Below are 23,340 nucleotides of genomic sequence, written 5' to 3'. Positions count from 1 at the left end.
TAAGAGAAAAAGAGAATGAATACACAGGCAGTGGGAGTCATCATGTCCAATATGTATGTCCAATACTCTACCCAACTGGCAAGGTAAAAAAGTCATGCAGTTTACACTTTGTTTGCTAAAATTTGGGTTATATTAATGCTAAAAAAATTGAATTCTGAGGGAGGGGAGAAAAGTGTCTTTGTAATACATGGGGATTTTGCTGGTTCTCAAAGGCTGCATTTCAAGCATAACTGTGTTTTTCCATGCACTCTGAACACTTCCCTTTTCCAGGGTTTTGGCATGCTTGTGGCGAAAGCAACCCAACCTATTGATTAGGCACATAGTGGAAGAGGGCATATGACAAGACAGAAAATAAATAATTAAAAAGCTCTGGTCATTTCCATTCTGAAAATCCTTACTTAAAACATTGATGTCACAGCAACAAGCTAAGCATGACAGGTAGCAGACTCCTCCTTTGCATGAGGGGCCCCAGCAATGCCAGCTGTGAAATGCAGACATGGAAAGGTTCTTATATATTATATCTACAATTGTAATCCAGAATAAATACTACTGTTCTGACTCATAGGTGTATTTCAGCATGGTTGTTGTTTGTTACAGCTGGAGATGGCTTGCTTTTCATCCCTTCTGTCCCACCCTTGGATACATCAACAAACAGTAGCCTGGGAGTCCGGAGAGTCAGCAGTATCCTTTTGTACTCCTTCCGGAAGTTCTGGTTAAGAAGCCCATAGATCACAGCATTGAGGCAGCTGTTAAAGTAGGCCATAAAGTAGCTCAGGACAAAAAGCCATTCTGGAATGTGTGGCTGCACTTTTGAAGGATTAATTGAAACAGCAAGGCCAATAAAGTTTAATGGTCCCCAGCACACAGCGAAAAGGACAAAAACCACAAACATAGTCAAGAAGTTCCGGATGTCAGCCGCTCTGAGCTTCTGCTTGCAGTCTTGTCTCACCCGGTGCTTGACTTGAATCACCAAAATCCAGATCCGCAGGTAGCAAAACGTCACGATGGACAGAGGGACAATGAAGTGAACCACCACCACCGTGATGGTGTACGATGTGCTCACCGTCTGGGCAAAGGTGCAGGAGTAAATCCGGGGGTCATACTGCAAGGACCCAACAAAGAAGTTTGGCACAATTGCCACCACGGTGAGTATCCAGGTGAGGCAGAGATAGCAGCAGGTGTTCTTCAGGTTGAAGAGCTTATCGTACCGCAGGCTGTGGCAGATGTAGCAGTAGCGGTTGATCGCGATCGCTGTGATGTTGAAAATGGACCCGATGACACTTAAGCCCATCAGGAACCCACTTATCTGGCAGTGAATATTTCCCATGGTCCATCCATTATGGAAAATAGCACTCAAGATCAGAGGGTATGGATACACTGCAACTACAAGGTCTGCTACAGACAAGCTGACGACAAAGATGTTGCCTATGAAAAAGGAGAAGAGACCGTGAGAGGTTAGTGTGAGTTTAGGCAGACAATTTGCAACTCAGAACTACTCTTTAGGCCTAACTCTTCTCACAGGCTTCACCCTCCATCTGAAATTTGAAACTCTAGAAAATTCAACTTTGCTTTACTGGTGATAATAATGGAGAATAACTAGGCAGGATTAACCTGTGTGCTCCTTCCTAAGAAAATTCTAAACTAGAAGCATTACCCTGAACTCAGCTATAGCTGTGGGTCAGGTTCCTGCATTCCTTTGAGTTGTGTAGGAGAAAAGGATTTTGCATTCCTCGTTAATCAGCCAGCCAGATTGTAGTCACCTAGCCACCTAGCACTCACTGTCCTGCTGAGAACTCCAATCCTTTAAATACTATATAGGACACAATACCTTCTAAAGCAATCACACAGTGACACTTTACATAAGCTCTGTCTATGAAGGTCCAAAGACCTGGAGCGGGCAGGTTAAGCTTTCTGTGTTTTATTCATTGCAGTGAAAACAGTTGCAAGGCAAAGGTCTTTTTCAGTCTTTTGCATGGGAACAGACACATATTCACATAAGTTCAGCAGTGATGACTCTAAGGAGCATGTGTTCTTCCAGGAGTTATGGTGCAGCCAGTTTTTATGTGTTTATTTTATTTGGTAGGTTTTTCTGGTATTTTTTTTTAGTACTATGGTTGTCCAATGCAATATGGAAGGTGAGTCACTCCTACACTATCTGGGCTTGGACAGGAAATATGATTAATAAGCTGCTGTCAGCCATCTCTGCAGAGTATATGCTGCAGGTTATTTAGATTCTAGGGCAAAGAGAACCGAGAGTCTCTGCAAATAAAAAATAACTCAAGCCTTGGTGTACTGAAAATGGCACAATGCATGGGACCACACTGTCAGCTCCACCACATGGAGCAGGCCCAAATGACCCAGGCAACCAGTGACTACCTAACACCAGTTACTGCTCATTTTATGAATCTGGTGTATTTTCAGGCAGGCAAAGAGCCTTTCTCTTCAGTTTGCCAGTCAGAGTAGAGGAGTGCACTAAGACCTTGAAGTCTTTTGGGAACTCGTATAAGTACAGGACCAGCTACAACGTTGAAAAGGACATGGCTCAACATTCAGCTTTTTGAGGACAAGGCAAATTGTCATTTCAGGAGGAGCTCAATAGGAGAGCACACTAGAGAAAGTAGTTCTTCTTTTAAGTTCTACTGCTTTCAGGTATATCTGCAGCAGCAGGAAGGAAAATGCTATCCTTAGTACATTTAAGGTGTTAACATCTATGCCCCTATGTGTTACAGGCAACACCCTAGCCAGCTGATCACACCTGTACCTTCTCTTCAAACCTTCATATCCTGCTGTCTACCAGATCATGTGGGGGTAAAAAACCCAAACCACCACCAGTAAAAAGAGGTCTTTTTCTGGAGTATCCATTAAAGGGCTCTGAGATCTCAGCTCAGCTAGACAAGAGTCTTCACTATTGGGAAAACAAACCCAAGGCTGGCAGAAGTCACAGTCTCATTGCCGTTGCAGCCATTTGTTGCCAGCAAAAGTTACCAAGTCAATAGCTCGTATCAGGCCACAGAACCCACTTCAGGCTGACTGGAAAACAGTCCAGGCTTGAGAATAGCCCAGGGCAGTGTGGAGCTGAGACAGCTGACACAAAACATCACTTAAAAATAAGTATTAGTGGAGGTCATGTGAAGTGCTGAAATCTTTTTAGAGAGAGATTTCACATACATAGGTTTACCACAGCACACAAATTTTGTGGCTGCTGTGCCTCAGTGCAGCTTTCTTTCTGATTTAATATCTTACTTAGAGCTTTTTAAAATGCAGTTGCTGAACCTGGTTCCCTATAATTAACTCTGTTTATGCCCACTGTCAAGGGCAGAAACACCTGTGGTCAGGCTTAGTGCTCATGCAGGCACCCTAGAGAGGGAATGCTCTTCTGCAGCAAAATTTATATCCATTTAATCAAAAACATGCGCTTCAACAAAAAAGCAAAATGTGCCCCCAGCACCAGAATGCCCTTTTGGAGAGGTTTTCCAAACCAGTTTTCAAGACAGCAAAACAGAAACAGAGAGGTCTCAGCAACACAGTCTCAGAGACTTCCAGAAGATGCTGAAGACAAACTCCACTGATGGGACCACAACCCTCTCGCTTTGCCAGACCTGATACACATTTGTATACACAGGCAGTCAGAGAGCAAGCCACTGCATTTGCTGGGTATGAAAGCCAACCACATTCAGCATCCAGCTCTGAATCAGGCAAAGCAGAACAAAGCTGCATATTCCATATTTAAAACACCACATCAGTGGATTTAATCCAAAGCTTAGCAAAATCATCGGGAAAATTATTAGCCTCACATCACTGCCAGCTGCTGGGAGAAATGAGCAGTCCCTGTCAGTCTTTATTCACTAACTTGAATAGTTGGGAGGAAGTAAAAATATAGGGGGAAGAAGTTCTGTAAAAATAACACTGACAGGATGGCAACAGTAGTTTGGATTCAATCCAAGAGAACAGTATTGTGTGTATTGCTTTGACATCACTTCACTGCATGTTGCTCCAGCAAGGAGAAAATGAGAATTTTATCAACACAACCATAATCTTCTCCTTTACATGGAGAGCAACCCTGTCATCCTCTGCTCTGTGCTTGCACCTTGCAGGCTTGGCTCTCCTATCAGCTCCAAGACCTATCACCCTGGCAGAGTGTTTGGTCCCTGAAAATAAGGTCAGAAAGGTTTACTCAGTACTACTTCACAGAAACAAACTCATCTTCCATTTCATTTGACGGTGTAGTCAACTTCATATTTGTCTTCTGGTGAGACAAACATGAAGGTCAGACCCATAGAACAGCCACTTGCCAGCCAGTCCTGACAATCAGCACCTTTTTAATGCCCAAGTACTGAAAAGAGGGGGAATATTGCATGCCTCGAAAGCAGAACATGCCCTTCAAAGTATGGGAACTGGCTGCTGGCTAATTATTAAAATAAGAGTAACTTGAGTTAAACATTGCTTCAGGTTTCCAACCCCTGGTTTGCTATAAGACCACCATATGACGGGCCCTGCGGCCACACTTGTGTCCTTGTCCTCTCTAGGAAGAGATTGGACCCTCGATCCCAAAAATATTGCAGAATGGAAAGTCATCTAATGTGTGGCTTTTAGGGAAGGTAAAGAGCAGTTTCCTACCAATGTTCTTCACTCTGTATTTTTTTACATGTTTCCACTATATAACAAAGGAGTCCTGCCTATGAATAATAGCAGCATGACTTCATCTCGAGTTTAAAATGATCTGCTTCTGTGACACTACTTTCATGTGTCTGTATCTCTTTGTTGGCACGTGACTGTACTTCCTTATTAGCTTTCACATTTTCCATCCTGTTAACTTCTACTTAGTCTAAATTAGTTTGTGTGCCACTGTGCTCTGTTCCCCCGTTAGGGAGTCATACATGAAGAAGCATAAATGGTGGAGAAAGGCAAGGCTGTCATAAGCATACTGGTTACACAGACTTGGCCACCTTTTCAAAGAAACTCTAAATCTTTTTACATTACAGAGGTCCAACATGAAGCTATAGATTATAGAGGTGTGATACACTGTTCACAGTGTAACCCACAAACTGCTGGGAAAAAAAACACCACAAAGCAACCCGAAGCCTGGAACACTTGTTGCCACTGGTACTCCTATCTTTGAGCTCCTCTCCTCCCTCTCATATTCCTATAAACCTGCTTCTGCTTACTCCAACAGCCTGCTGCAGTATTCCAGCAGTTCCCTGACCCTGCCTCTTCTTTTGCCTGGATTATCCAACAGCATAAGTTATCTGAGGACTTACTGTAAAGTCCCAGAGCTAGGAAGTGTGGAAATACCGCAATGAGTTCTGCAAATCAATAAACCACATACATAAAGATTTTTCAATGGCAGGCTGCCCAAACACCACCTGACTTTCATACAGAAGGATATCATTCTTCTACAGAGATTAACTGAGTATCACTGTACCAATACAAGGGTCATTGGCCCTGCCTGCCTCAAGAGGCTGCTGGAAATCCCTCACTGCATAAGCTCTAGTTGCAGAGATCCAGCCTCTCCCTGCTGTTCCCACGCAGCAGCTGTGGACTGTTCTTTAGTACACATGGACTGCGTTTTAGGTATCCTAAACCTAGAAGCAGAGTTAAAGAGGAAAGGGGAAAGAGGTAAAATATTTTTCTGAAAATTGCCTTTTTTTCCTACATCTCGAAATGTCCAAAGTAAGCACCCAAAAACACATGTTCCCTATTATCCACATAAAGCTCTCTTACACTCACATGCCTTGCTGAAATACTGCAAAACTGCTTGCTTCAGGTTATCAAAGCTACAGATGCTCATTGCAGCCTGAAGTTAACACAGTTATCTGCAAACGCAGCGCTGGATTGAAGTGTCCTGAGCAACAGAGCTGCGTCAAAGCAGAGAGTTCTGCAGATCAGCTTAGGCTCAACTGGCAGAGTCCAGCTCCAGCTGAAGAGAACAGAAAGCTTTTCTGTCTAGGTTGCCCTTTTCTGCCAGCCACCTCACAGGCATCTGAGGTGCTCCCAAACAGCTGGTGCCCAACACAGCATTTTTATGTGGGGTTTTTTTGCTTCAAAGAGCCTCAAGGCCAGTAGGTGAGAAGCTGACCCATGAGCATGATAGGCATAAGTGCCATAGGAGCTCGCTGCATGACTGTTACCCACACTGTTCCAACCTCTTCCCAGCAATGAGAGGAGATCCTGGCATCCCTCCAGATGTAGCCAGAATAACTGACAGCTGTAGAACAGCAGGTATAAAAGCCTGTGTTGGAAAAAACATGTTAAGACACACAATAAGATACATAGTAACTTAATGCTAAAATTTATTGGGGTGACTTATGTTTGTGGTGACACCTTTCTATTTGTGGCTTACAATAAAAGGTGTCTTTTATGTTTGTCCTTTCAGATTTTATGAAACACTCAGACTCATGTCTACAAGGAGATGAACTGGAATTAAGACTCACATCAACCTCAGAGAGATATACATAAGTTTCAGTAGACAATTTAACAGGCCATGACTGTAAATCAATCCTCTGATGACCACTTACCATAACCTAATGTTCTCTATTTAAGCTTCCAATGCTTACGCTCACTGCAAAACAGAAACAAAATGTACTGTTTGCCCCAAGGAGAAAGATAAACTCATAAAAGCTTTATTCAGCATGCAATGAGACTCTTTATTAGCTTTGATAACCTCCTTTTCTTGTTTGTTTTTACCTGCCATTCACTGTTCTTTGGCTTTTATTTCACTAACCTCCAGTCTGCAGATGTGAGGTGTGTGCTTGGTGCTGCAGCCTAAGCAGCAGTTCATAGAAAGCACTTTCAGACTAATTTTGTTCTTTTTATGAAGCTACCATGCAGTGTGTGTAATCACATTGATCATATTCTGCTGTAATTTAGGTGAATAATAGTACTGTGGCGTTGGGGGATCCTGCAGACCTCACTCTGACAAGCACTTCTTACCTCACAGATTTTAAAGGATCACTCCTGGGAAGAGAGTGTTTACCCCATCAAAGATCATTAAGAACCATCATTCTGTAGGGGATTACAACTCATGTCACTGCTCTCTGCAAACTCCTGGCTTCCAGGGTACTGTGAATTTGTTCAATTCATTAATCCATACATTTTAATTGAGAATTTCATTTGTGTATGTAGTAGGGAGTGTGTTCAAAGAGAGGAATAAACAAAAGAAAGGAGAATGCATTCCATCACTTATTTGTTGTCATTACTCCATCAGGATTCAGAGAGGATAAAGCATGGTTTCCTGCAGATAAACAGACAAGGCAGTTGGGCTGCCAGCTGGTCTCAAGTTCTGACTGTGCTGCATAAAATGATACAGAGGGTAATGAACAGGCAAGACAGGAGATATTGCCAACTCAGAGAATCCTTAGGGTGTAAGGTTAGAGAACATGGAAATATTCAAAGTAAGGACACCAGGAAGGTTCTAGACAAAAGCATAACACTCCAGAACACTGGAACTTTCTCTGGGCAAAAGCCCTTTGATGTCTCACCACAGCTGTGAAGCAGTATGCTCTGTGCTACCAACTCCTACCTGGTTTACTGTTATCATTCCCTACAGAAGAACTGTGGACTCTTGCTGCTGCTCCCTGCCTTGTGCCAGCCCTATGTCTATGCAGGAGCAAAGCCAAAGCAGAGCAGGAGGCAGTCTGTAAAGCGAATTCTCAACCTCCTCCTGTACCCTTCCATGACCAGACATTTCAGCCTCACTTTGGCATCATGACTGCAAGCTTCATTAGTCACCTCATCAGTATATTGCCACAGCTGCTGGAAAGCTGCCTTCTCTCTGGACCTCTGAGAAACACTTGCTGCCAGGAGGAGGAGAAAACTCTCGCAGCATTTACTGAAGCAGAAAGGCCCAGCTCTCCAGTACCTCAATTACATGACATCGTTACGTGCCATATATTATATTAGCTGATGGTTAAAGAATGTAATTACTTACACTGCCAGGGAGAGAACTGGATTACTGGATTTTAGACTCACTTTAAGTTCATGACCTTCTAGTTACACTGCTGTCAAAAATGTATTTGAATCATGTAGGCAAAGAAGGACTTGGGGGTGTTGGCAGGTAAAAACTTGACATGAGCTCACAATGTGCACTTGCAGCCCAGAAACCCAACTGTGTCCTGGGCTGCATCCCCAGCAGCATGGGCAGCAGGTAAAAGGAAAGAATTCTGACCCTTTGCTCTGCTCTGCTGTGACCCCACCTTCAGTGCTGGGTCCAGCTTTGTGATTATCAGAAAAGCAGAGACACAGACCTGTTGGAGTGGGTGCAGCGAAGGGTCACAAAAATGATCAGGGTGCTGGAGCACCTCTGCTGTGAGTACAGGCTGAGACCTTACAGTGGCCTTTCAGTGTTTAAAGTGGGCCTACAGGAAAGGCAGGGATGAACTCTTTATCAGGGAGTGTGGTCATAAGACAAGGGGTAATTGCTTTAAACTGTCACTCCAGTCTTCAAAAAAGGTAAGAAGGAGGACCCAGGCAACTACAGACCAGTCAGCCTCACCTCCATCCCTGGAAAGATGATGGAGCAGCTCATCCTGGAGGGCATCTCTAACCACATGGAAGACAAGAAGGTTATCAGGAGTAGCCAACATGGATGTACCAAAGGGAAATCTTGTCTAACTAACCTGATAGCCTTCTATGAAGTTATGACCAAGTGGGTGGATGAGGGCAGAGCAGTGGATGTCATGTATCTTGACTTCAGTAAAGCTTTTGATACAGTCTCCCATAATATCCTCATAGAAAAGCTCAGGAGATGTGGCACAGATGGCTGTCAGTGAGGTGGATTGCAAACTGGCTCCACAACAGAGTTCAGAGGGTGGTCATCAATGGCATGGAGTCAACTTGTGGTAAGTGGTGTCTCCCAGGGATCAGTACTGGGTCCAGTTTTGTTCAATATCTTTATCAAAGACCTGGATGGGGGGATTGAGAGTACCCTCAGCAAGCTCCTGGTGATACAAAACTGGGGGGGTTGGTGACACCCCTCAGGCTGTGCAGCCATCCAACGTGACCTGGACAGGCTGAGAGCTGGCTGCAGGCAAACCTCATGAAGTTTAATAAGGACAAGTGCAGGGTCCTACATCTGGGGAGAAATAACAACAGGCACCAGGACAGGTTAGAGGCTGCCCTGCTGGAAAGCAGCTGCACAGAGAAAGACCTTGGAGTGCTGGTGGACTGCAAGTTCTCCAAGGAACAACAATGTGCTCTTGTGGCCAAGAGAGCCAATGGGATCCTGGGATGTATCAAGAAAGGTGTGTCCAGCAGGTCGAGGGAAGTTCTTCTACTTCTCTACTCTGCCCTGGTGAGACCATACCTGGAATACTGTGTCCAGTTTTGGACTCCCCAGTTCAAGAGAGACAGAGACCTGCTGGAGAGAATCCAACAGAGAGCCAGGAGGATGTTTAGGGGACTTGAGCATCTCCCCTGTGAAGAGAGACTGAGATCCCTGGGGCTGTTTAGTCTGGAGAAGACTGAGAAGGGTAGGTGTCAAGTGGAGGGGGCCAGGCTCTTTTCAGTGGTTCACAGTGATAAGACAAGGAACAGTGGGTTCAAATTAGAACATAGAAGATTTCAGCTCAACATGAAGAGAAACTTCTTTACAGTGAGGGTGAGGGAGCACTGGGACAAGGTCCCCAGGGGGTTTGTGGAGTCTCCTTCTCTGGAGACTTTCAAAACCCACTTGGATGGATTCCTGTGCAGACTACCCTAAGTGATCCTGCTCTGGAAGGGGGGCTGGACCTGATGATCTCTTGAGGTCCCTTCCAACCTCTGATATACTGTGATACTGTGATAAACTGAAAGAGGGTAGATTAGATTACATGTAATGAAGACCAGAACAGGCTGCCCAGAGAAGCTGTGTATGCCTACTGCCTGGAGGTGTTTGAGGCCAGATTGGATGGGACCTTAAGCAACCTGATCTAGTGGAAGGTTCCCCTGTTCATGGCAGAGGAGATTGGAACTAGATGATCTTTAAGGCCCCTTCCAACCCAAACCATTCTGTGATTCTATCATTTGCACCAAACAAGAGGAAGCCTCAGTACCTCTGTCAGTGCCAGACAACCTGTGTGGCACTGGTGCAGTATCTGACTCTGCCAGGACCACGTGGATGATGGTTATCTATTCCATAGGGCAGCTTTCTGTGGGATGTGGCAGGTCTTTGGGAAGAATCAAAACAAAGCCTCTTGCAGCTGTAGGAAAGTGAATCTAGGTACCCAAACACACACTTGGCACCCTGGCTGCCAGTGCTACCCTCTAAATTTCAGCTGTTTACCCTCCGTTTTGTGCCTGAAACCCCTGCTGAAGTGGTACTCTGTGATTTTAAGCAGCTACCCAGTTCCCAATCCAGGCTGTGTAGGGAGTACAGGCTTATGCCCTTACACTTGCCCTCATGCATTGGCCACAGGAGCACAGAGATGAGTTCTACCAGCCCACGTTAACTTCAAGCCTATTATTTATCAACTCATTTGTAAAGCACTCTGAAACAGGAAAGGCCCTGTATAAACATCACTGTGAATTATTGCCAGCAGCCATTGAAATGACAAACCAGCATCCATCCCCTCCCGGTCCTGGCAGCTGTACCACCACCATTTGCCATCTGCTACTATTCTAAAATAAAATCTGTGAGCAGCTTAATAGACTTAATAATGCTCTTTTGTTATTAGTGCTGGTCAATGTGTGTTTCTGGCCTGCAAAGGAGCAATGTGCAAGCAACTGATTCCTAGGCAGCTGTCAGGCAGAGCATATAGTCAGATATGAAGACACTGATTATTTTAGTGATAAAAATCATGTTTGACTGCCCTTGTGAGCCCTGCTGAGCCCAGGAGATGGTTCCTTCTCTTCCTTGTGCTTCACCAGTGTGGTTTGTTAACTAAACCTTAGTGACAGCACCAGTCACACATGGACCTCCACTGCAAGAGGCAGATGTTACCCTGCCACAACTAATAACTTGGTTTAGCCTCCCAGTCTTTCAGTCCCAGGGATGAGTCTCTCTCCAGTCTCTTTCTGGTTAGTTGGTGAGAATAAGAGGCATTTTTTTCCCCCTTCTAACTCTTTTCAGTTGAACATGGAAATTAAGAATCTATAAAAAACAAAAATTCACTGCACAAAAACATTTCTGTCAGTGAAGGACATTAAGCCTTTAACTCATTCTGCACCAAATCTTGTCCAAGTCTGTTACAGGTAACACTCTTTCAAGCTGTGGTTGGTCTGCTGATTAAATCTTGGAACAGACTGAAGAAGTTGTGTGAGGTGAGGACTGTCTAAAGGAAAAAGACAGAGACTCAAGCAGCCAGCCTATGAAGACTTAAAGGTGCTTTTTCATAAGGGTTGCTTGTGACTACACACAAGTTCACTTTTAGGCTGGGTTAGATGCAGTAATGCCAAATTCAGATGCCCTTTTCAAAATACACAGTATCTTTTTTAAAGATTCAGATTTGAAACCAAGTAGTTTTGTACAGTACCCAACTTCAGAAGAGAGCAAGTTGAGCTTAGATCATAAAGAAAAAGCTCTATTTGGATACAGAGCAGCACAACACAAGATGCTCCAAATACAACCTCAACCTCACTTTCTAATAGAAGCTCAGGACAGAGCTCCAACACATTCTGATCCTAGCGCTCTGTCCAACGAGAACAGGAGACTTACATACATAAAAATAAGTCAGTTTCCATATAAAAATATTTTTTAGACAAAAAAAGGTCATCAATGTATGAACTAACTACACCTAATAATAAATAAATAATTAGAGGAGTCAGAATAGCTTGAGTCAAGGGAACAGAGTTCTGCTGAGTACACACACTGAGACAGAGAAGCTGTGCTCTGAGCATCCCTCAGCTCAGGGATGCTGAGATGGATTTGGGTGCCCAGAGGAAGCTTATCTACTTTTACCACTCTGGGTTGGTCTAATGAGGGCTGTTTCCCGTCCCAGTAAATCTTGACTTCTCAGAAACTTCATGACTTCCTGTTCTCCACTGCCAAGATAGATTAGTCTGTGCCATACAGACTATTTAGCTTAAATTGCTTTCTCCTCTGTTCTGAAGAGAGTAAATAAATGTCATTCCTTGAACCAGAATCTGATCTCACAATGGTAGGGTAAATTGAGTACAAGTGGGCTTGTCAATCTACTGCCTTGAAAAGCACTAAATGGAAGTTTTACTGGCCTGCACTTTTCTTACAGTATTACAGGACAAGCCTTATGTTTCTTAATTAAAAAATACTATCCTGCAAGCAGGTGTCAAAGCCCAGAGAAAGAGGAGTTCAGGGATGCGAAGAGAGTCCCCATGCAGAGAGTATCAAGATGCAGAATTTGCAGGAGAAAGCAGATTTGCTCACAGGCAAATTAGCTCTGCATACCAGAGCTACATTTGACTTGCCTTAGCTGTTAAATTCGCCCTCACTGTGATGACCAAGCATTCCCCTCCTCTTACTATAAGCTATGTGTTGAGGAAACATGCTGAGAACATGGCTGGCAGGAGATGGAGGGAGAGCAGGCTTGATTATATGTTCACTCAGTGGTGCTCTTAGATATTCACCAAACCTAACCTACACACCAAGCTTGCATCTTGACATTCCATGATCTGGTCAGTTAAAGGCTGGATGTCTTCCTAAACTAAAGCTGGCCTTCTAACATCCCTCCTCAGTTTGGGCTTGGGTTGAGGAATTTATTGGCCAACGACTGACCTCGCTGACCATGACCCTGGTGTCAGTGGAGATGTGCTAAGCACATAGCAGGTTTCTCATAAGTGGTCTTTTCACCAATTGCTGTGGCAAGCGAGCTCCCTTCTGATTGTCTTTTCAGCACTGAAAACAGAGGGTCTGCTAGTAAAGTACTGGACTGAATAGAGGTTACCTAAAGGAAAGCTTGAGTGTTTGAGTGCTAGCAGGGTGATAATCAGGGTAGGATATTTATTCTGCCAGCACAGCAGTTGCCACTAGAGTTAGGAAAAAGAAGCATAAATGAGATCCCATTTATCTCCAGGGCAATAGCCTTATTGTAGGGTACAGCATGGTCCTGGTATGCCCTGCAGTGCACTGCCATTGATTGGCTTTTCTTCTGATGACCTCAATATATTTTTTCAATCCTTTGATGGCCAATGTTATAAAAGCAGGTTATACAAAAAAACTCCATGGGGTAGATTAGTCCACAGAATACCTTCTAGGGCATATTTTTTCTCCTGTGGCCTCACGCTGGACCTCGCGATGAAGCAGGTAGTGCCACACTACTGCCATAAGACAAGAAATGGTGCCATGAGGGGACAGGAAAGCATATAGTCAAGTCCTCCAAACCCAGCATAACCAGCCCCATGGTAACAGCTGAGCCACCTGAATCACTGTTCATCCAGCCTTCACAATCTGATATCAAGAAGAGTAATATTCCTTACATTACAGATGTAGGGAAAAAGAGAGCCAGAGAGAGAGTCTTAATGGCTTCATTAAGACTATGTGAACTGTGAGAGAAACAGTGCATGTAACTAAAAATCTAGAAGGTAAAAAAAAAAAAAAAAAAAAAAAATCTATTCTGGACCTCCTGGTTCACTCACAACTATTTACTAATCCTATTGGGGAGTTATTGTCACTTGGGAACACTTTAGGGACTCCAACACAATTGCATCAGTGAAAGTCCAGTGCAAACAGTTAAAGCTGATTCAAAGAGAATAATATTTATACCAGAAAAAAAAATTACTGCAAATAAACAACACATGCCCTAGCGGAGCTTTTTCATTTTCCTGAAATGAGATCAAAACCCAGTGTTTCCCAGAATATCTGCAAAAGCTTCACCCTAAATATTCCACAGGGTTTGCAGAACTCATGTCAAGGCTGAGTACAGGATGGGCAACATGAAACAGTTGACAAGAGAAGCTTGTACTTGGGAGTCCCAAATGTATTGCTGGAAAGCATCTGCTTCTTTTGTTATCCTAGTGACTTATGAAACATAACCATCCTTGAGGTGCAATGGGTAGATATATTTAAAGAGAAAAGACATTTTTTGAGTAAAATCCAAATTGTGGACATGTTCCAACATGAGCCCATGCAAAAAGGTGTGCTATAACACCAGTTTGAACAGGGAGTCTAGCGATGGCTAATAGCCAACTTGCTTGAAAGGCCAATAAGATTTCATGGGACTATGACACTTAAATTACTGGAAGAACCTCTGGAAGTAAGTAGCTATACTTGTAGGCAGCATTACACACATTAAAAGGGAGTTCTTGCACTTGTGGATCATAACTGGAGAGGCTGGCAAACAGCTCTGCCATTGACAGCCTCCAATACAAGAGCATCACTGGATTCTGCTTTTGCACAGATGTTTTGCCCTTAAGAAAAAAACACCAGAGAGAAGAACAGATACTGAAAAAAGAAGAGCATCCATGGAAGCCAAAGAAACTCTGCAGTACTTAGCTCAATTGCATAATCCTGAAATATCCCCAAATCCTCCTTTCTCATCTGTGGTGGCTGGTCTACTCTTAGAGTTGTATAATCATCTTAAATCAGTGTGAGACCTCCCTTCCAGGAGGCTTTTCAGATTGTGTTTTGCTCCTGAAGCGTTGGAATTCCTACCAGTTTTAAAGGACACTCACTTGCTGTCCTCTCCAAAGGCAAAAGAAATGGTCAAGATTCTTAAATTTCTAAAAGAAAAAGCTCACTCATTCTATACAATTTCTGAAAAGCCCTCTCTTTCACTCCTAGCTTTCCTCATGTAACAAGAGCATTTTGAAAGTTGTCCTGCATTAAACACAAGATATTGCTTCCTTCCTCCCAGTTTCTTTAGAACTGCTTGACACTCCGTTTTCTCTCCTTAGCAGGATTCACTGATATTTTTCATGCAATTGCTGAAATCCCATGTTGTTATCTGTACTCAATGAAGTATTTTTGCTAATCAAGAAGTTCCAAACTAACAGAATATTTAAGGATGAAATGAAGCATGGGCTTAATACAGTCTTCTAGTGAGAAGCCATTGTGTCCAAGTGCAAACCCTAATGTCATACAATCATCATGAAATGTTAAAGGTAGTTGGAGTATCACATACCATTAAAAATACTTTCTTGACGAGGGGATTGATTTCACAGAATCACAGAAACATTCAGGTTGGAAAAGACCCTCAGGATCATCAAGTCCAACTGATAACCCTACTCTACAAGGTTCATTCCTAAACCATATCCCCAAGCACCACATCCAAATAACCTTTAAACACAGCCAGGGTTGGTGACTCAACCACCTCCCTGGGCAGCCCCAGTCCAATGCCTGACTACTCTTGCTATGAAAATTTTTTTCCTAACATCCAGTCTAAACCTACCCAGTCATAGCCTGAGGCCATTCCCTCTTGTTCAATCACTAATTACCTGTGAGAAGAGACCAGCAGCAACCTCTCCACAACATCCTTTCAGGTAGTTGTAGAGAGCAATGAGGTCTCCCCTCAGCCTCCTCTTTTGCAAACTAAACAGCCCCAGCTCCCTCAATCACTCCTCATAAGATTTATTCTCCAAATATTTGACAGGGTTAGAAAGGACAAGGATTTCTTGTCCTCAGCAGGAGTGTAACACAGGCATATCAACACAGGCAACAAAAACTCACAGCATGCTGTCCAACTTCTCCTTCATAGAGAGCCTCAAAAGCAAGCTGTTAGTAACACAGACAGGATAGTAAGATCTAAGGTGAGCTTAGCATGCACTACAAAGAGCTTTGCAGAAATTCTGTCAAAAAAAATTTGTTTGGTACATTGCTGGAAATGGATGAGAGCTTTGCACATTAATGAGAAACTGAGTGGAGTCCAGCAAACACTCTGCTTTCCGAGCAGAGCTGGCAGCATGGTGTGGTATGGTGTGCATTTCCCTGTCAGGCATGTGAATGCACTAACATAGGTTGGGCTTCCGTTCTGGGCAGCTCAAAAAAACACCTCTGAGAACGAGGAGGTCACCTTCAGTCTGGCAGGACCACCCCTGCACAGCCACGTGAAGTTTCTAACAGGCTGAAATAGCTCAGTCAAGTATCTGTACACATTCTAAGGAACCCAGGGAGTTATTTGTAACATCAGAGCTAGAAGGCATCAGGATTTGCAGCTTCAGTAACAGATTGGCGCAAAATAACAAAGACCAGCCCTTGCAGCAAACTTTTCGTTCTGAACCACCCAAGAACATTCCCAGGGGCACAGCAAGCCCAGACTAGCACGTCACCCAGCTCTGGCTGTCACATCTCCCTGGCTCCACTGTGGGGAAGATGCACCCCAAGGAGCATGGGCCCACATCTACTAAGTCAGCAGATGTAACAGCTTTCATTTAGGAGCACAGTGGAGAAACACACAGTGTTGACTGCACCACAATGAAAAACAAACTAGGAGCAACTGCCAGAAACCAGCATCTCAGCACCAGGAGTGCACCAGCATGGAGTTCAACTGCTAATTAGGATCGAACAGTAGTAAAGGGCAGAACAGGGGAAGGGGTCAGCTTTGGTTCCCTCAGGAGTTCAAAGCCTTTCCCAAATTCAGCTACATAACATCCTTTAAAAGGAGAGTGATGGCTGCTTCAGCGTTAGCAACAAAGCAGAAACTCTCATGCCAGCACTGGCTTCTGATAGTGTCTTTTACACATGTAGTCAGGAATAAAACTCTAACAAGGCAGATTTTTATCAAATGACAAATAACAGCTGTGGGGAGAAGAAAAAAAAGTGTCGCATTTCATTAGAACTCTGTAAGACTCTGACAGCCAGAAACACACTGCCAAAGTGGCAAACACAGCCCAAAAGACAAGGCAGTATGCACAGCAGCTGTTAAACCAAATGAGGACTTGTTAAAATTAAGGGCCATTTTGCCTCTTTCATATTTAGCTTCAAAACCCCATGTAAAGAAATTCAACTTCTTATAAAGACAGGCTGAGTCATTAGCACAGAAGTGACACGAGACCCTTGCAAAGATTTCAGCTTAAAAGGCAAATTTTAATACCCAAGCAGTTCCTTAAACCCTATGAAAACGTTAATCTGATGTCAGCTGGAACCTTCCAGCATTGAAGTAATAAACCTGACCAGACTGAATTAAATTGCTGTTACAATATTCCTTAAAAATATGCAAGCATTCAACATAGATGGGTCCACAGCACCAACACCAATGCTGACAGACAGGTCGAGGCCATGCCTGTCCCCAACCCCAAGCATTAGTACTCCCAAGTTTTCTATACCACCAGCCACTGGTTTCACTCATGAAGAATTGTGGGAACTATGGGAATTACTGGGACAGAACAGGAGTCACACTTGAATTTTACTTTTTAGAGGTACCACAGCAGGCACTGTGAAATTCTCAGGACTGAAAAGTATTCTGCAAGCCAAGCTATACATTTTGCCTGAAAGATGCCAATTTCCAGAGGGGATGGGATGATTCTGCTTCATCCAAGCCCATAATAAGCACTGAAAAACCAAACAAATCAAGTATAGAACCAGCCAGCCAGCCAGCCCCGGATTATCCCACAGTGTGACAGTGCAGGGCTGATGGGGTTTGTTCTGTATTTCTTTAGAGGGCAGGAGGTGACTGCCCTCCATAATTCTGCATTCAGTCAGAGTTAGTCTTACATTGGAGCACTGACTGTAAGGACAAACAAGAGACCCATTCTTGTTTCAAGCAAGAACTTTCCCAGTTAATTGCTGTGTAGCCTTGAGCAAACTGCTGCTTCTGCAGGTTTCAGCCTCCTGCTCTGCCAGCAGAAGACCTGCCTTCCTTACATTGCCTGATGCTTAAAAGTACAAGGCTGTTGTTCAGTGGAAAGCAGAATATAAACAGAAATCAAAATATTTCTGCCATGCTAACCCCCGGGCTCTTGGTCTGTTCTCCCAAATCAAACACTTCATTCTGAACAGCCCAGTGCAGAGCAGGCTAAGGAGCCTGCAAAACGCAGTAACAAGCAAAGTAGGATAAAACCAGCCACAATCACAGTCCTATTTACCTGTCCTGGAATTCCCCTCAGTTCCCCAGACTGGGAGGAGTTTAGATGACAAATGCTGAACTGCAGCACATGCAACTGTAAACTCAGTAGGCAGCACTCTTCTCACACAACCAGATGGAGTCTTTGTCCCACCACGGTCCAGAAGCACATTTTGCTGCTAGAGGTGCTGTGACAGAGCTAGATGGGTCAACAGTCATTGGGGATTTACAACAGTAGCAGTCAGAATCAGAAGAGCCCTTGACTGACTCCTAACTTGGACTGTTCCATCCAGCAGTTTTTCTGCAGCTTCTGCTTGACTTGGAAATCTGTCATGCTCCAAGCTGGATGCAATTGAATACAGTCATGGTCCATTCCTGGATCATCAGGGCTTCCATGCTTGGCAGCCTGTGCCAGTTTGCAAAGCACCTGAAGGTCTCTTCCAGAGAAACCTCACCAGTTGATTTCCAGGGGATAATTGGAAGGGTCTGTTGTAAATCACACTGCATGAGAACAAACACACTGTTGTCCTTCTGGCACAAGGCAGAAGCTGCCTGTGGCCTTGCAGGTCAACATCTGAGAAAGCAGTGATGTGGCTCATGGGTAAACTATGAGTGTTGTTTGTTTAATTTATGCCTGGTTTGGAACAGAAGTGGTCACACACAGCCTGCAGAGAATTCTCTCTTTGTAACTGGAGCATAAAACCAACTCCTTGTTCCCAGAGATGATGGCCTCAGGAGCTAAGGTCATCTCTAGTGAGTCTCACTTAACAAAATGCTCACACATACCTCTTGGCTTCCAGAACTGAACACTGCTTATGTGCCAGGAAAAAAAAAAAAAACAACTTTGTTGTCTGTATACAACAGCATGGCCTGTGTAATCCTGGCTATAATAATAGCACTACATAATAGCCAAGAAGACTGAAGCAGCTAAAACTAGCAGCAGCTGTGCTGCATGTTGCTCTATGACTGCAACATGTACTCAGGAAGGGAGCATGTGAAGGATATAGAAGTACTAAGAGCAAACAATGACATTTTCATCAAAAGAACAAAATGTGTCCTCATACACTTTATGATTTGGGTTTCTTTGTCTGCACTTTCTGCACAATCCTCAGATGGTCTGGTAATTGTGGAAGACAAGGTACAGCAAATCATTGGTATGGTTAATGCTACATGTCTCTCAGGCTGCCTGAAAGACAGGCATGGGCTGAAGCATATGCAGAGGCTGCTTTAGGATAATGGCAGCATTTAGAACAATGTCAGCTTCCAGCAAGTCAGTTCCAGTAATTATAGAATTGCATCAAAGAGAGCTGTCACCCTTCCTCCTGGGAGACAGTAAAACATCCAGAACAAAAATGTGTGCCTTGGAGACTGCAGACACCAACAGCTGTTCTCATGGGCTCAAGGAGCTAAACCATCCTGAATCTTCACACAACCAACCCTAACTGTGTCCCAAAAGGCCATATTTTGAGGTAGACATGAAGCTGCTGCTGTATCATTACTACATAAATGATAAATCACAAATATTCCCAACATATGAAGATGGCTTTCACAGTAAAGCCACCTACCAACAACAGCTGAAGGTGAATACCTGCTTCCCTCTTCTGTATAAACCTCAGAATATCAGTCCTGCTCATCTCTGGTTTTGACCCCAGTTTCCTGGAGAAATTAAGTCTGTCTGATCATACTGCTTGCCTTTCCTCAGCAATTTTTGTCCCTGAAGGATTATTTCATTCACATTTTGTAGAAGATTGGATGATTCACTTGAAAAAAAAATCTTCAACAAAAGGGCAACTGGCCCTCAGCAGAGCAGGGGCATTGTGAGTGATCACACTTATTAAAAAACATACAGGGTGGCCTCAAATTTTCCAGGAAACCAGGTAATTCTGGTATTACAAAACCATAGACTGGGGTGAGCTTCAGTCAAGTTCATAACTCACATAACACAGAACCAACCTACGGGGAAAAAAAGGCTTCATTTTGTTGCTCAATGTTTAATTCATCTTCTGTACAAACCATGCTAAAGAAAATATGAGGGTAACATCACAACACTTTTGAGACGTTGCTGCTGGCTTCAAGTTAAACTAACTCATCTCAGCCTAGAAGAGGAAAACTGAGTATTTTGTTGTGAGCAAGGAGTTACTAGCAGAAGGCTCCTCTAAACTAAGACTTTTCCCTGAAATCCCAACCACTTCAGCAAGACTAACAAAAGCAGGGATAATAGTTGGCATATGTGTTTCTTGCTAGAACTTGCAAAATCCAAGACCAAGGAATTAAAGAATCCACAGAAGACAGACATGCTATAAATATCCCAAAGGTGAAAAAAAAAAAGTCTCTGTTAGGGGTTAGACTTCAACTAACACCAAAGAGGTTCCAACCAGTAGGAAACTAAAACAAGGAAAACAAAGACTAGTGAGACAACTACAAGCACGCCCACCACAGAGACCAGAAATGGATCTCCTGAAAGGAAGTTCAACTTAACACTGAATAATAATGGGTACATATAAAAGTGCAATTAAGAGAGGCAATTTCTTTGTTGCAGGCATGTTCTGCAGTAACCTACAATGATTAGGATCACATATTCCCAGAAATGAAACCCCATGAGTTTTCAAAGAAATGGCCCAGAGAAGAAGAAAAACTTGCCATGAAAGAAATAAAATTAAACTAAATCTGCTTAAAAACCATTACAAGGGCATTCAACCTAGTTTTAAGCAGAGCAACCACCATGTAATGTTGCAATACAGCAGCTAAATTGCCACCCAAGGAAAAAAGATGAAAGACAAAGATGCTGAAATGGTGTTAGTCAACATAGATAAATGGGTTCACTAATGCATTTGATGCTGACTTAATCTTCATACCAGGCAGTGCCCTGAAAAGCCTGCTCTTTTTGCCTTCCCTTACCTAAATGAGATTAACCTATTCCAGAAAATTAAGAACAATTTATCAGGTCACTGAAGGCAGACTGCTTGCTGGATCTGGATCTGTGTTATTCCATCCAGGATGAAAAGGAAAGGGGAAAAAAAAAAAAAGGGAAGGAAAAAAAAAAAAGAGAGAGATTAACTTTGTGATTTTGAAATCCTGAAAATGGGAGGCCTGGCACAGCATCACACCCAGATTCTCACTGCTCTTTTGTCACACACTTTCTAGCTGCTCAGCACACTCTGGCACACAGGTTGTACAAACAACCTTTTGTCTGGAACAAGGGCTTTTGGCTCCTGCTACTACACAATGTGTTCTTCAGTACTTCAGAAAGTGTTGCTTCCAGTGCATCAGCCAAGAAGAAATTCTGAATCAACAAAACAGGAGCAGAAGTTTTCACTGTGATTTCAAGCTCTTTTATTGTCTTGCTAAAGTGAAGCGGAGCTTTTTTTGCAAGAGAGTTCTACATGGAAACTTTCTTTTCTGAAGATGTCAAAAGCACTCTTTTATTCATCATAACACAAAAGAATTGGATATTGCAAAACTGATCTTGGAAATGGATGGCTTCATTTTTTCACCAACAAGGGTTTCTACTCTAAACCATTACCATTTGCACTCATTTGAGGATGTGCAGTCCTGCCACTGTCCACTCTCTGAAAGGAAACACATCAACACTCGCATCTCAACATTTCCAAAGTCTCATGGGTTGGAAAGCCAACAAAGGAGAAATCTAAGACTAAGAACAGAACTAGAAGGCTATGTTTTCTTCCAATATTAACTGATCATATTCTGAAAGGAAGGCTGGGAAAGAAAATTTGGCTAAAGAATTGGCTGGAGCCAGAATGCTCCATCAAGAAGGAAGCCCTCTCAGGCAAAACTGCAGTTTGGTGCATCCTTCCTCTGAACCTTTGAGCTCTGCCTGCAGGAAACCATAAAAATAAGCAACTATCTGTAAAACATTTAATGCTGTTTTTTAACTTTTTCATTTTGGGGAGATGAAGTAGGGCAGGAAGAAATGTGTTCAAAAATAACAAGAAGATGACATAATGGTTTTAAGTGAGAAAAGGCCTGAGGAAAATACTACTGCTAGGATGCGCTGTGCACCTGCAGCAAAACAACTGAGTAGATTTCCTACTTTCATGCAGTACTCACAGATGTGGTTGCAAAGGCTGGTATCACAGATTAAAGCAATTGGAACTGATGAGTAATGTGCCCCCTCCTGTACTGCCTTCCTGCTGTACAGCCAGTAGGACAATTCCCTCTCTTACACGAGGCGGCATCCAATGAATAGAGAAAAATCAGAAGTGAGAGTAAGACGTGCAGAACGATGCTTAGAAATGCTGCTAGTTCATTTAAAATTCAGAAGCTACCCTCACATTCATTCTGTGATGGATGCAGCAGCAGGAGCATGGTGCTCCCAGCCTTCTGGGATAGCTGCAGACTGCAGAGTGGAAGAAGGAAAACAATACCCCCTCTCATTTCTCTCCCTGTTGTTTTCAGATAGGAATGGGCTGAAGGAAGAGCAGAAGCAGGAGACAGGTTGTGAGTGAAGAAGAGAATAAAGGCAGATGGAATGTTGGGGAAGTCAGAGGAGTCAGGGCACTGCATGGTCCCTCTAGGGACCCAAAAAGTGCAGCTTGCGTTCCACTTTCAAGGAACAATGCAAGACTCGTGGCAGCAGCAGCAGAAGGCTCAGCTCTGCCCCACAAACATTAGGGCAAGGCACATCTGTGCTTGTCATTATCCATTTAAGCTAGGACTCACAGATGGTTTTTCCCTCAGACCTCTGTGTTATAGGAAGCCAAAGCCAGTTCTCACTGAAGCAGTGTGACCTCTAGAAGGAGAAGTAGCAGGTCTTACAACATGTTACTCTATTTCCCCATAGGCAAAGCTGGAAACAAAAATGCTCTGTTGACAACAAGCAGCCTTGAGCCAGGGGAGCGTGCTGGCTGTGGCGTGGGAACCAGCCCTTGGAGAACAAACCCAAGTTTGCTGCTTCTTGGAAGCGTCAGGTCCAGTGCCTTTGGGCACACGATGAGAAAGATTTTTTGTGCCTTACCTCATCACAGTGCATCCTATGACACATTCATGGGTGATGTGTCTGTACCATAGCTTCAGGCTATGAGACTACCTTTTTCCTTCTCTAAATATTTGCCCTCCCTCACTTTCGTATTCTCCTGCAACGTGCAAATGGTTTGAAAGGATGATGTTGGGGTTTAATGAGATTATTATCCATGTACAGAGTTTTGTTTAAAAGGAAGCTAAAGCTGGCTCTTCTCTGTATTATGAAGAAAACCGAAAATGCATTGGGAAGGTACCAGCTCTGTTGATATTAGTTAAAGTGATGGAGAAGAAATCCCTACTTCACTGTGCATCAGTCTTCTGATCATTTACAGATTTCTTTCCATGGATGTGGTCTTGTGCTTACATCAATATCTGCAGCTGCTGCAACAGTCATACAAACATTGAGAGGACACAAATTCAAAAGATTAGAAAATGACATGCCTATAATTATGATTAATGTTCATCACAAATCATC

The 23,340-nt window shown here is 43.4% G+C and overlaps 1 protein-coding gene across 1 annotated transcript in view; it reads right to left on the bottom strand.

Moving 5' to 3' along the window:
* Positions 1-539: 539 nt before the first annotated feature.
* Positions 540-23,340, bottom strand: part of GPR50 (G protein-coupled receptor 50) — a 43,805-nt gene continuing 21,004 nt past the window's right edge. The window contains exon 2 of the mRNA XM_054388558.1: positions 540-1,425. Within this exon, the coding sequence (XP_054244533.1) occupies positions 560-1,425 (866 nt within the window). The 3' untranslated portion in view covers positions 540-559. The remainder of the gene's footprint in view (positions 1,426-23,340) is intronic.

This window comes from Indicator indicator, chromosome 17 (genome assembly GCF_027791375.1).
Source record: "Indicator indicator isolate 239-I01 chromosome 17, UM_Iind_1.1, whole genome shotgun sequence".
In the NCBI taxonomy this organism is placed as follows: domain Eukaryota; kingdom Metazoa; phylum Chordata; class Aves; order Piciformes; family Indicatoridae; genus Indicator; species Indicator indicator.
This window is presented reverse-complemented; position numbering and strand designations above follow the sequence as displayed.